General features: G+C 54.4%; 2 protein-coding genes across 8 annotated transcripts in view; both read left to right on the top strand.

Annotated features, from left to right (window-relative positions):
• Positions 1 to 5,371: 5,371 nt before the first annotated feature.
• Positions 5,372 to 9,370, top strand: YPEL3 (yippee like 3). Of its 7 annotated transcripts, none has more exons than XM_023191273.1 (5): positions 5,372 to 6,113; positions 6,193 to 6,375; positions 6,481 to 6,524; positions 6,694 to 6,835; positions 8,886 to 9,370. In XM_023191273.1, the coding sequence occupies exons 2-5, from the start codon at positions 6,259 to 6,261 to the stop codon at positions 8,973 to 8,975; spliced, it is 393 nt and encodes a 130-aa protein (XP_023047041.1). In that variant the 5' UTR covers positions 5,372 to 6,113; positions 6,193 to 6,258; the 3' UTR covers positions 8,976 to 9,370. The 7 variants fall into 7 exon arrangements, with proteins under 7 accessions (XP_023047041.1, XP_023047042.1, XP_023047038.1 ...); XM_023191274.1 differs by having other exon boundaries at positions 5,372 to 5,634; XM_023191270.1 differs by having other exon boundaries at positions 5,372 to 5,533; positions 5,837 to 6,375.
• A 1,092-nt stretch (positions 9,371 to 10,462) lies between these two features.
• The window catches only part of TBX6 (T-box transcription factor 6), a 5,264-nt gene continuing 1,986 nt past the window's right edge, over positions 10,463 to 13,740 (top strand). Inside the window, exons 1-5 of the mRNA XM_023191146.3 lie at positions 10,463 to 10,609; positions 10,693 to 10,927; positions 12,465 to 12,732; positions 12,836 to 12,982; positions 13,060 to 13,130. Coding sequence (XP_023046914.1) covers positions 10,492 to 10,609; positions 10,693 to 10,927; positions 12,465 to 12,732; positions 12,836 to 12,982; positions 13,060 to 13,130 — 839 coding nt within the window. The 5' untranslated portion in view covers positions 10,463 to 10,491. The remainder of the gene's footprint in view (positions 10,610 to 10,692; positions 10,928 to 12,464; positions 12,733 to 12,835; positions 12,983 to 13,059; positions 13,131 to 13,740) is intronic.

The following is a 13,740-nucleotide window of genomic DNA, read 5'->3' on the forward strand; positions in this document are numbered from 1 at the left end:
AACTCCTGAGCTCAGGCAATCTGCCCGCCTCAGTCTCCCAAAGTGCTAGGATTACAGGTGTGAGCCACCGCGCCCGGCCAGCATCTTTCAAATCTATCATTGTGAACCACTGGTGATCGTGTGGGATTTTGCTGATAATGGTGTAAGGGTTGGGAACAGCAGGGGGCGGGGGTGGGATAGTTTGAGCTCTTTGATTAATAGCCCAGAGGTCTTCTACTAGCCGGTATGACCCATGTGACTTTCTTACAGACAATATTGGAGTGTTATAAGGGGACATACAGGGTTCAAGGAGTCTGTCACGGACGAGGCCCTCAATTAGAGGTTTTAGAGCCATTCTAGCTTCTAAGGGAATAGGGTATTGTTTTCTCCTTACCATTTCCCTGGGAAATTTATTTATTTATTTATTTATTATTGTTTTTGAGACGGAGTCTTACTCTGTCACCCAGGCTGGAGTGCAATGCTGTGATCTTAGCTCACTGCAGCCTCCGCCTCCAGGGTTCAAGCAATTCTTCTGCCTCAGCCACCTGAGTAGCTGGGACTACAGATACATGCCACCACACCTGGCTAAGTTTTTAAATATTTTTAGTAGCGATGGAGTTTCACCATGTTGGCCAGGCTGGTCTCAAACTCCTGACCTCAAGTGATCCACCTGCCTCAGCCTCCCAAAGTGCTGGGATTACAGGCGTGAGCCACCACATCCACCCAAGGGAATTTTTATTTTGACATGGATTGGACCTGTAGTTTCCCTCAATTTCCTTTCTTTAACCATATGTCAGGATGCATTCGGCTTTCTTCTGGGGCAGTGAGTAGGTTTAAGGAAGTGAGGAGTTTTCCCTGATTAACATATAGGCCTATACCTAATCGTAACATTAAGTCTTTTCCTAACAAATTAGTTCCCACTTTGGGGATTAACAAGAACTTAGTGGTGGCCAGCCTGTTCTCATATTTAACCTGTTTCCTCTAAAATTTTTGCCCTGAATCCCTCCCCTTTAATCCCTGAGACAGTAAACTCTTCTCTTGAACATGCTAAACTTGAAGGGAGAAAACAAAGGGAGGAGCGAGCCACTCCCTAATTGACTACGAAAATGATGAACTCTGGGCCGGGCGCTGTGGCTCATGCCTGTAATCCCAGCACAGCAGGTGGATCACAAGGTCAGGAGATCGAGACCATCCTGGCTAACACAGTGACACCTTGTCTCTACTAAAAATACAAAAAAATAGCTGGGCGTGGTGGCGGGCGCCTGTAGTCCCAGTTACTCGCCAGGCTGAGGCAGGAGAATGGCGTGAACCCAGGAGAGGGAGCTTGCAATGAGCCTTGATCGTGCCACTGCACTCCAGCCTAGGCGACAGGGCGAGACTCAGTCTCAAAAAAAAAAAAAAAAAAAAAAAAGAAAGGGATTAACTCTGATTTAGGTTCCACCGTCAGATTTATCAAGGGCTCCTGGTGGGACTCGAGATGAAAGATGCAGAGCCCTTGATCCCCCTATTCTTCTTCAAATGCCATGAGTGGAAGAACTTCCTTTTTCTTCTCCCTTTTGGGCACTCCCTTTTAAAATTTCCTGGCTTTCCACACCTGAAACATCTGTCTTCCCCTCTTCCCTGTCCTGTTCTTTGACTCTCAGGTTTCATCCTTTTACTTCCTGTGTGGGGTCTCATAGCCTGTTGCTTAGAGGGTTTATAAGTTCTATTTTCCTGGGTTTCCTGTTGTAGAGTTCCCTGTTGTAAAGTGGACAGCATAGTTTTTGCCTTTTGTTTCTGCTTTTTTTCATCCATTTCATCCATTCATACATATAATTTTGGGGTCTCTCTCTCTTTTTTTTTTTTTTTTTTTGAGACAGACTCTCACTCTGTCTCTCAGGCTGGAGTGCAGTGGCGCGATCTTGGCTCACTGCAAGCTCTGCCTGCCAGGTGCACGCCATTCTCCTGCCTCAGCCTCCCGAGTAGCTGGGACTACAGGCGCCCACCACCTCGCCCGGCTAGTTTTTTGTATTTTTTAGTAGAGACAGGGTTTCACCGTGTTAGCCAGGATGGTCTCGATCTCCTGACCTCATGATCCGCCCGTCTCGGCCTCCCAAAGTGCTGGGATTACAGGCTTGAGCCACCGCGCCCAGCCAATTTTTTTATATTTTTTTAGTAGAGACGGGGTTTCACCATGTTAGCCAGGATGGTCTTGATCTCCTGACCTGGTGATCTGCCCACCTCAGCCTCCCAAAATCCTGGGATTACAGGAGTGAGCCACCATGCCCGGCCTTTGTGTATCTCTCTTTTTTTTTTTTTTTTTTTTTGAGATGGAGTCTCGCTCTGTTGCCCAGGCTGGAGTGCAGTGGCACAATCTTGGCTCATTGCAAGCTCCGCCTCCCGGGTTCACGCCATTCTCTTGCCTCAGCCTCCCTAGTAGCTGGGACTACAGGCACCCGCCACCACGCCCAGCTAATGTTTTTGGATTTTTAATAGAGATGGGGTTTCACCGTGTTAGCCAAGATGGTCTCAATCTCCTGACCTCGTGATCCATCCCCCTCGGCTTCCCAAAGTGCTGGGATTACAGGCGTGAGTCACCACGCCCAGCCTGGGCATCTCTTAATTAAAAGTTCCTCTATGGAGCGATCTTGCCAATTTCCTATCTTTTGTAATTTCTTTCTAATGTCCGGCCAACTGTTGGTGATAAAATAGAGCTTTAACATCCCTTGTCCAAGTGGGTCCTCTATGTCTAAGCCTGAATATTTTCTTATTTGCTCCTTAAGTCTGTTTAAAAATTCCATGGGCCCTTCATCTTTCTCTTGGTGTACATTAAATGCTCAGGAAATATTTTGGGTTCCAGGCACCAATTCCCGAATCCCTTTAATTATCATATCCCTGAGGTCTTTCATGTTTTCTCAGTGGGCTGCATTGCTCCTATCCCACTGAGGGTCCCGGGCTGGGAGTTTCTGCTCTGCTGCCGGGATGTTTTGACCAGGAGGGTGTTCACATTCCCAGACTATCATAGCGGCCCTGTGGATCATGGTTCTTTCCTCCTCTGCGAAGAGAATACCTAAGATGGATATTAATTCAGCCCAAGTATACAATTGTGGCCCTAAAAATTGGTCAATTTGATCTGTGACTCCAAAAGGATCATCTGATAATGGTTTGAGTTCCTTTTGCAGATTTCTAACCTCTGAACTAGTTAAGGGGGCATTTACGAAACCAATACCCCCTCCTCCCAGTGCTACTTCTCTTAAGGGAAAAGGGGTTGGGGCAGACTCCTTTGAGGAAGAGGGAAAAGGAAAGTTTTTAATATCCCTCCGGCATTGTTTCCATCTTGTGCTGAAGTTTTCCTGAGGAAAGGACATGTGCCGGTGGCTACTCAATGGGGACGTGGGGCCACAAGGCCCATGGGGCAGGGTTATGTGGAGGGACTGAGTGATTAGCCTGGGGTGGGGTAGGTGGGGGAAGATAGTCTAGGGGATCCTATACATTGGCATCTTTAGATGTAGAATCTGACTTAACTGGGTTGTCCTGGGCGGGGGGGTATTGAGTTTGGTTTCTCTTTTACATCATCCTTTAAGGGAAAGGGAAGGACAAGTTCCTGTCTCCAACACAGAGCATAACCTATTTCCTCTTGCGAGATTGGACTTTTTTCATTAACATACTGGATTAAGAGTTGGCATATCCAATCCTCATCTGATCCAAACTTTGGCCAAAAGACCGAGGGTCTGAGGATAGGTTCCTTGGTCCAAATAAAACAGCAACATTTTATCATTCGCTGTCTTTCCTTGTGTTTGGTTTTCATTATCTCTCCAGTACTCTAACATAAGGCCTAGAGGACTGTCAGGGGGAATTTTATTGTCTGCTTGGCCTTTTGTACTCCCTGTCTTACTTGGGGTATTTCCATTCTGGAGGTTGGTGCCCGTTTCCTAGGGGCTTAACCTCTCCCTTTTCCCACTGGAGGTTTCTTGCACTCGTGTGAATACTTGCTTCGTCCTTTTTGGCCGCTTCCCTCGTGGGAATTTTAGGCCCCTCTTAGCAATAGTGGGTCGGTATAATCCCTGACTGGAAAACCGCCCTAAGCCATATGAGGTGACCATGGAACCAAGTCTGGACTCCACACTCGATTTGTGTCCACTGACGTGTCTCAACCACGCACTTAAAACCTCCAAGTGACCCCGACCACCAAGGAAATACTTTGTCTCCCCAGTAGCAATTTTTCTTATCTTGGTCTGTGCACTTACCCACTCGCCTGGGAATTTTAAGGATCCTTCCTGCCCATGTTGCTGAGAGTCGGGATTTATTTGTCACTTCGGATGGACCCAATCTTCCGCTCCTGGGGCCACAGCAATAAGGCAGTGGGACGCATCTCACGAGGAAAAGTAATCGCTACCCCTCCCAAAGGATAATAGGATCCTGGAAGACCCCCAAATTTGTTGAAAACAAGTGCTCAGTGTAGTCAAGAAAAACCAGCACTGAGACAAAAGACTTCCCAGCAAGGCATCTTTACTTTTGCAGAAGGGTACTGCTTGCACTGGTTGTAATCTCAAGAGCACCCCCCCCCCACCTCCTGAACAGAGGAGGGAAGTGGTTTTTAACCCTAATGCAGTTCCTGTTTCTGTGTCCTTTCCCCATTGGCTGGGGGGTTGGACCGCACAATCTGAGCTGATCCCGATTGACTAAGGTTTAAACTTTCCCAAATAGGGTAGACTATTTGCGAAAAAGAAGAAAAAGCGGGGGTAGAATCTGTTTACAGCTTATGACCAGGAAGTTGGGTCTTTGAAGAGGAACTCAGCTGTCCCAACAGAGGCATCCGAGGGGCTGCCTGGAGGAGGTGATGCTGGGCAGTAGGAATTGCCTGGTCTGACGCCCTGGCTGCCAGGGGCCTGCCAGAAATGCGCACCTTTGGGTCTTCCCTGCTAAGAGGTGAACTGAGAGTGCCCCTGGCGCTCTGGCAAAGGCCATGGAATGGGCCCACAGTGAGAATTCCAGCTTCGACTCTTACTAGCTAGATAACCTGGGGAGCCGCGAGACCTCCCTGGGCCTCAGCCCCCGGTACAGTGGAGTCAACGGGAGAAACGGCCTCACTGGATTGATGCGGGGATTAAGCGGGCCATGGGCGGCGGGCAAACGCGGGTCATTATACTCATCTCCCCAGGGCATGCGTCCCAGCGCCACCCGCTTCCCCACTCTGCGCCAGGCCTAGACCCTCCGACCCCGCCCCTGCGCGGGCCGCGAGCAGAAATGCGAGCAGGCCGGGGGCGCGCGGGCCGCAGCCGCATTTCCGGGCCGGCGGGAGCGGGCGGCGGGGGAGGGGCGGTCGGGGCCTGCGCCGGCCGCCGTGTGACGCGCCCCCTCATTTGCATGCGGAGCGCCCATTGGCCACGGCGGCCGCCGGGACGGGAGGCGGGTCCCCTCCCCCTCCCGCCGCAGCGGCGGCAGCAGCTGGGCTCGGTGTAAACAAGTCCAGGCGCCTGCGAACCCGGGCCGGGGGGGACGGCGCCCGCCAGGAGCGCCCCCCACTCCCAGGCCAACCCACCCCGGCGGACCGGGCCCCGCGCGCCCAGGCGAGGTGAGGCCCGCGCCGTCAGGGCTGCGTGTCGCCCCGCGCCCCCGCCCAGCTGGCGAGGACTGCCCCCTCCCCCGGCGCCCGCCCCCACTCCCGCGCCCCAGGTGAGCCCCGGGGTCCAGGTAAGGCTCCGCGATGCAGGTAAGAGCCCCTGGGCGTAGAGGAGGCCTCGGCGACCGCAGGTGAGAGCCCCTGCTCTGCTAGGTGACCCTCTACCTTCACGGCGAGGCCTCCTGCCTCCTCCAGGCGGGGGACCCTCTCCCCGATGAACCCCCTAAGCCCCCAGTGAACCCCACTGCTCTCCAGATGAGGTCGCAAGGACCAACAAGCGCCTACCGTCCATGCTCCCCCGAAACTGGGAACTGACAGTCCAGCCCTCCAAAGCCCCTTCCTCCAGCTTCAGCTGCCAGGTCAGCAAGGGTGAGGCCGGAAGCAGGCGGGTGACTCACCCTGGGCTCCTCTGAGCCTCAGTTTCCCCATTGATGCAACCTGAGGCCTCCTCACTGAGTCAAAACTGAGACGCCTCTGGTCCCCGAGAGGCTACTGGCTCTGGGGAAAGGAGAGAGCAGCCGAGTGTGACAGAGTGAGTCCCCATGGCTCTGGGAGTGCCTCGCATGTGTATGGCCCAGGTCCTGACAGCCCACCTACTCCCTCCCCGGCAGGCACTGGGCTCCCTCTGCTCCCCGTGGGCCGCTCCCCGCGTGGGGCCACTGCCCCCGGCCCCCGCCATGGTGCGGATTTCAAAGCCCAAGACGTTTCAGGCCTACTTGGATGATTGTCACCGGAGGTATAGCTGTGCCCACTGCCGCGCTCACCTGGCCAACCACGACGACCTCATCTCCAAGGTAACCAACCAGGCCACAGTGGGGCTGGAACCTATAGGGGCTGCCTGGCAGCTCCCCACCGGCAGCCCTGACCCCCTCCTCTCTTCCCCCCCCCCCCCCCTCTAGTCCTTCCAGGGCAGTCAGGGGCGTGCCTACCTCTTCAACTCTGTGTGAGTATCTGGCCTCCTTTCTTGCTTTCCCTGACATCTGTTGTGACCTGTGACCCCTGGCATCCTGCTGAGACTCCCAGAGTTCCCCGGTGCAGGCAGGAAGCTGTGAGCATCATCTCTTGGATGCGGAGGACAGGCACAGTGCTTGAGGGGGGCCCTGTGATGGCAGGACCCTCCCTGGGACTGCCCCATGTCCCCACAGGGTGAACGTGGGCTGCGGGCCAGCCGAGGAGCGGGTGCTGCTGACCGGCCTCCATGCTGTCGCCGACATTCACTGCGAGAACTGCAAGACCACTTTGGGCTGGAAATATGTGAGTCAGCCACCTCTGACCCTAGGCTAGCCTTTGACCTGACCTTCCAACACCTCCTCCTGACAAGTAGTCATCCTATAGCCTTTCAGATTGCATAGGCCTAGCTGACACAAGTCAGACTGTCTTTTCATCCCTGACCACATTTTCTTCTCTTGCACCCTGCAAGGGCCGTAGAACTTTTCTCTTAACCCATCCCTTCTCCCAGGCACTTGGATCCGCATTTGAGAGTTAGGATATAATCAGAGTCACCATTTATTGAATGCTTATGTGCCTTGCACTGTTGTGTGCCTGGCGTCTGTTATCTCATTCAATCATTGCAGTGATCCTGTAGGTAGAAGCTAGTATTATCTCTACAGAACAAGACAGGGAGGCCCGAGATGTTGGTAACTTGCCCGAGATCACACAACTGGTAAGTAACAGAATAGGGACCACAATCTGAGTTGGTTGGTTTTTTTTTCACTCCAAACCCTTGACCACCAGCTTATATTGTCATTCAGAGTATCAGAAAAATTGCCCCAGACTCTGCAACAACATGGAGGTTGGGTTCACCAGCCTCCCTTTCCATAGCCCTCATTGCCACTGCTGCTGTCCAGGGTCTGATTTCACTACCCCGAGTCTCATTTCCTTATCTGTCAGTGGAAGATAAAGCCACTGCCTAGCACCCAGGATTGTTACAGGGATCAGATTAGATGTGGCAAAGGAAGATGCTCTTGGGACACTGCAAGGGACAGGATTCTTCAGGCATCGCTTGGAGCTGTGGTTCCTCTGTGAGGTAGATGCCCCAGGCAAAGCCAGCCAGCCAGCCCTGACCTGAGCTCACTGCTGACCCTGCCACAGATTGGCTGTGTGTCTCTGGACAGGTGGCTTGGCCACTCAACCTCTATCAAAGAGATGGCTGGCTGGGCACAGTGGCTCATGCCTGTATTCCCAGCACTTTGGGAGGCCAAGGTGGGTGGATCACGAAGTCAGGAGATTGAGACCATCCTGGCTAACACGGTGAAACCCCGTCTCTACTAAAAATATTTTAAAAATTAGCTGGGTGTGGTGGCGGGCACCTGTAGTCCCAGCTACCCATGAGGCTGAGGCAGGAGAGTTGTGTGAACCTGGGAGGCGGAGCTTGTAGTGAGCCGAGATTGCACCACTGCACTCTAGCCTGGGAGAGAGCGAGACTCCGTCTCAAAAATAATAATAATAATAATAATAAATAAATAAATAAATACAGAGCTGGCCTAGACAAGAGGTCAAAAACTCAAGTGCCAGGCCAGGCGTGGTGGCTCATGCCTGTAATCCTAGCACTTTGGGAGACCAAGGCAGGTGGATCATCTGAGGTCAGGAGTTCAAGAACTGCCTGACTAACATGGTGAAACCCTATCTCTACTAAAAATACAAAAATTAGCTCGGTGTGGTGGCGGGCGCCTGTAGTCCCAGCTACTCAGGAGGCTGAGGCAGGAGAATTGCTTGAACCCGGGAGGCAGAGGTTGCAGTGAGCCAAGATCGTGCCGTTGCACTCCATCTTGGGCAACAGAACGAGACTCCCTCTCAAAATAAAACAAGACAAACAAAAAATAAACCTCAAGTGCCTATAAGGCCAAGCAGATACTATAGATGTGTAAAGGGTAGCATAGATTGGAGGGGTTGGGAGTTGGGGGCAGGCTGGGCAAACTGGAGTGAGCACGGCCTACTTATATTTTAATACTTTAAAGTTATTTTTATTAAACTCTCTGCTGTCCAAGAGAGAGTTTCTATATGTACTTTGCCACATATAATACATGTTGTAGGCCAAAATGGCCATGAAGCCACTAGTTTGCAAACCTGCACTGTGAAATCTTTTAGCCATTTCCCTATCTTCTCTCTTGGAGCCATCATTAATACTTGAAAAGTACCTTTGGGTCAGGGAGTTCTACTCTGTGTTTGTGAGAAACACGGCCCTGCCCCTCTGGGCCACAGTTTCCTCATATGTAAAATGGGGCCACTCATGTCCACTCCCCAACCCCTGTGCCTTGTGGTGAGACCGTTGCTCCGGGGATGATGGTCCCACCCCTCCTTTCAGGAACAGGCCTTTGAGAGCAGCCAGAAGTACAAAGAGGGGAAGTACATCATTGAACTCAACCACATGATCAAAGACAACGGCTGGGACTGACCCCCAGCTCCCCGACGCATGTGGCTCCAGCCCGGCCTGGCCGCCAGGGAGCGCCACCGGCTTCCCTCCGCCCGAAGGGAGCTCTGGACCCTCAGGGCCCCTACAGAGGACGGATCCAGCTCCTGTACATATATTTTATTGCATGCACTGTGACCTTGGGGGGAGAACAGAAGGGGGACGACGCCCCCGCACCTCCTGCGATCTGGCTGGCTTGGATCTCGTTTTTAACCCCCTCCTTCCCCGCCTGCCCTATAGATATGGCCTGTGTTCTGCTCTCCTGGCCCCAGTGCACCGTCTGCTCTGTGAACTCCTCCCATCAGGCCCCTCTTACCCCACGCGTGTCTGTCCCCCTCGTTCTGTAGCGTTTGTACATAATAAAACAATGGAGTGGAGACGGCCCAGGCTCGCGTGTAATCCGGGAAGGGGAAGCTCAAGCGGAGATCTCTGCCCCTATAGACCTGTGCGGTTATGAGCCCCGGCGGGGCATGGGGTAGGCAAGTCGTTCAAGCTGGGTCTCCAGGAACCGAGGCGGTCTCACTGCCGGCGGAGGCCCTGAGCCCACTCTGGCTGCCTACGCCGTGACCTCGCCTGATCTGCGTGTGCTCATCTGCAGCATTTATTTGGCCGCCGCCTAGGGACAGCGCCCCAGGGAGGCAACCGCGTCGCCGGCCTCGCCGCCGGACTACAACTTCCAGCGGCCCCCGCGTGGTCCGTCCGGCTCCTTCGGGCGCGCCTCAACGCTGGGCCTGCCGGGAAGTGTAGTTCCGAGAGTTCCCCAGAGTGGGACCTTCTGGGAAACCCTGGCGCGAGGCATCAGAAGCTGTCGGACTGTGCGCGCCTCCGAACCTTGGAGGCTTGGCTCGGGGTGGAGGTTTTTTTTTTAAGCATGGGGACCAGGGAGGACTACGATGCTCGGGACTGGGCTGCGGCCTCCTCGCGACCCCCAGTGCCCTGTGAAATCAGCTCAGGCCGCATCCCTCCAGCCTGCACTTTCCCTCTGGTCATGCTGCTTCCCTCCAGGGCCTGGCCTCCAAGTGAAGGGGGGCGGAGGGCGGTCACCTGCCAGAAGGTCGGGGGCGCCAAGGTGTGTCCCGGGACTCCAGGCTCCGTCCAGGTTCCAGGCCCCGCCCCCCAGCTTATCCCTAGCCGGGGCTCCCCCCCTCCGTGGGAACGGGGACCAGCTGGCCGGAAGCGCCAAACTGCGTCCCTGTCCGAGCCCCGGGGATCAATCAAGCCGAGGAGTTAATTATGTAATGAGGGGGCAGGGGGTCGAGGCTAATGAAGCCGCCCGGGGTGGGGAGGGAGGAAAGGAGGGGACCGTACCCAGGTATCCGGCCCCTGCTCGGACCCCTTCGAGGCCCCAAGGGTCTCCACCCCAGCCCAAATCCAGGGCCCCAAAGAGGGGAGGGGCTGTGATCCTGGGTCTGGAAGGAGCTGAGCTGTGAGCTATAAAGGGGGCATCTCGCAGCACCGGGGGCTCTAGGCAGCGAGACCTGAGGCCAGACGGAACTACAACATGTACCATCCACGAGAGTTGTACCCGTCCCTGGGGGCCGGCTACCGCCTGGGGCCCGCCCAACCTGGGGCAGACTCCAGCTTCCCACCCGGCCTATCAGAGGGCTATCGCTACCCCGGTGAGCGTTGGGACCAGCTCCTGGGTAGGAGAATAGGGAGGCTGGGGCCCTCGGCTGGCTCCTCATTCTTCCCCGGCTTCCAGACCTGGACACCCCCAAACTGGATTGCTTCCTCTCCGGGATGGAGGCTGCTCCCCGCACCCTGGCCGCGCACCCACCTCTGCCCCTTCTGCCCCCTGCCATGGGCACTGAGCCGGCCCCATCAGCTCCAGAGGCCCTCCATTCCCTCCCTGGGGTCAGCCTGAGCCTGGAGAACCGGGAACTATGGAAGGAGTTCAGCTCTGTGGGAACAGAAATGATCATCACCAAAGCTGGGAGGTGAGGGGCTGGTCAGGGTCTGTGTTTCTGGTGGGGGTCTCTTGGGAAAAGCAGAGTCCCCGGGGAGGGGCTAGGTCTGGGAGGTTCCCTAGGGGCTAGAGTTCTGCCTAGGCTTAGAATCTGACTATGGCCTGGGGCAGGGGTTACTCTGTGGCTGGAATCAGGAGTCATTCTGTGACAAGGGTTAAGGGCCAGTCTGTGGAGTCTGTGGCTGAGTTTAGGGACCAATCTATGGCAAGGGTCATGGGTCAGTCTGGGGCAGGGTCAGGAAGTCCCCCTGGGTTATAGGTTAGTGTGTGGCCTAGACCAGCGTCCAGACAAGGACAGGGGGTCAAGGGCCAGCCCAGTGACCAGCATCAGGGAAATCTGGCCAGGCTTGGGGATCAGTATGCAGCTTGAATAGGAGTCAGTATATCTAGGTCCAGGGTCACCCTCGAGGCAGGGACATGGTCAGTGTGTGGTCTGAGACGAGGTATTTAGGGCAGGAGTTCAAGCCCTAGCATGGAAAGTCCTCAGCCCTACTGCAGGCAGGGTATATTTTTTCTAAAGCAAATTCATCTAAGAGCTGCAGATTCTGGTGCTGGACATCAGGGGAAGAGAGGAGGGTGGGGACAGGAAGCTCCTAGCAAGAAAGTTAGTCACCCCTGCTTCTGCAAATACGCTTTGAGGGATAGGAGTCATGGCTCTGTTCCTAACCTGCTGTGTGACAGATCGCTTAACCTGTCTGTCCTGTTTCCCAAAATGTAAAATGAGACAAGAAAACCTTCCAGATCTAAGATCCTGCCCTCTGGGTTCTTTTTTTTTTATTTTTATTTTTTGAGATGGAGTCTTGCTCTGTTGCCCAGGCTGGAGTGCAGTGGCGCTATCTCGTCAGCTCACCACAACCTCTGCCTCCTGGATGCAAGCAATTCTCCTGCCTCAGCCTCGCGAGTAGCTGGGACTACAGGCACACACCACCACACCTGGCTAATTTTTGTATTTTTAGTAGAGACAGTGTTTCACCATATTAGCCAGGCTGGTCTCAAATTTCTGACCTCATGATCTCGCCTCAGCTTCCTAAAGTGCTGAGATTACAGGCGTGAGCCACTGCCCCCTGCCCTTTTTCCTTTTTCAGAGACAGGGTCTTGCCCTGTTGCCCAGGCTGGAGTGCAGTGGTGCAATTGTGGCTCACTGTAGTCCTGACCTCCCAGGCTCAAGTGACCCTCCCACCTCAGCCTCTGTAGTAACTGGGACTATCAGTGTGCACCACCATGCCTGGCTAACTTTTAAATTTTTTGTAGAGATGGGGTCTTTCTGTGTTGCCCAAGCTGGTCTTGAATTCCTGGACTCAAGAGATCCTCCCACCTTGGCCTCCCAAAGTATTGGGATTAGAGGTGTGAGCCACAGCCTCCGGCCTGCCCTCTGGGTTCTAATTCCACCTCCCTTGATGTTTCTCTGACAGCTCTGGGGAGCCTGCTGCTATGTCCCGTTACTGGTACTGGGCCCACCCCTGGCCAGTGGGTAGCTCCAGGCCTCTCCTGTCCCCTCCCTTGCACAGGCGCATGTTCCCTGCCTGCCGAGTGTCAGTCACTGGCCTGGACCCCGAGGCCCGTTACTTGTTTCTTCTGGATGTGGTTCCGGTGGACGGGGCTCGCTATCGCTGGCAGGGCCGGCGGTGGGAGCCCAGTGGCAAGGCAGAGCCCCGCCTGCCCGACCGTGTTTACATTCACCCCGACTCTCCTGCCACTGGTGCACACTGGATGCGGCAGCCTGTGTCTTTCCATCGTGTCAAGCTCACCAACAGCACGCTGGACCCCCATGGCCACGTGAGGCCCAGGCTGGGACTCCAGGATAGGGTTGGGGGGTGCTAGAAGGGAGGCCAAGGCTGGGGCACAGGGCAGGGAATCACTCCCATTTCCTCCCTCTCAGCTGATCCTGCACTCCATGCACAAGTACCAACCCCGCATACACCTAGTTCGGGCAGCCCAGCTCTGCAGCCAGCACTGGGGGGGCATGGCTTCCTTCCGCTTCCCGGAGACCACATTCATCTCCGTGACAGCCTACCAGAACCCACGGGTGAGTGCCCCTGCTTGAGGGGGTGGTGGCGCCCTGCCCAGACCACAGTTGCTTTGACCCTGGATGTGTGTCCCCAGATCACACAACTGAAGATTGCAGCCAATCCCTTTGCCAAAGGCTTCCGGGAGAACGGCAGAAACTGTAAGAGGTGGGAGTTGTTCATTCATTCGTTCATGCGTTCAACAAATGTTTATTAATCACTCACTGTGTGCCAGGCACCGTGCTGGACATCAGGAATACAGTGGTAAGTAAAAACATTAATACACTGACTCAGCAAATACTTATATAGTACCTGCTATGTGCCAGGGACAGTTCCAGGCACTGGAGATAAATCAAACAAAGTAAATCAAAGCCCCAGCCCTCATGGAACTGATTTCTAGTGGGGAGAGTAGACAAGCAGACAAGAGAAATAAATAAAATGCCATCTGTTAGGAAGCAATTCTAAAGAGAAGAGAGACCGGGTGCGGTGGCTTGCTTCTGTAATCCCAGCACTCTGGGAGGCTGAGGCGGGCAGATCACCTGAGGTCAGAAGTTTGAGACCAGCCTGCCAACACGGTGAAACCCCGTTTCTACTAAAAATACAAAAATTAGCCAGGCATGGTGGCACACGCCTGTAATCCCAACTACTCGGGAAGCTGAGGCAGGAGAATCTCTTGAACCCAGGAGGTGGAGGTTGCAGTGAGTCGAGATTGTGCCATTGCATTCCAGCCTAGGCAACAGAATAAGACTCCGTCTCAAAAAAAAAAAAACAACAAAAA

The sequence above is a fragment of the Piliocolobus tephrosceles genome, chromosome 17 (genome assembly GCF_002776525.5).
Source record: "Piliocolobus tephrosceles isolate RC106 chromosome 17, ASM277652v3, whole genome shotgun sequence".
NCBI lineage: Eukaryota > Metazoa > Chordata > Mammalia > Primates > Cercopithecidae > Piliocolobus > Piliocolobus tephrosceles.

Coding starts and splice junctions, on each gene's coding strand:
- YPEL3 (XM_023191269.1), top strand. CDS start 6,124: ATGGCTCTGGGAGTGCCTCGCATGTGTATGGCCCAGGTCCTGACAGCC. Junction 6,525..6,693: donor GCCTACCTCTTCAACTCTGT/GTGAGTATCTGG, acceptor CTGTGATGGCAG/GACCCTCCCTGGGACTGCCC. Junction 6,836..8,885: donor CCACTTTGGGCTGGAAATAT/GTGAGTCAGCCA, acceptor CCCTCCTTTCAG/GAACAGGCCTTTGAGAGCAG.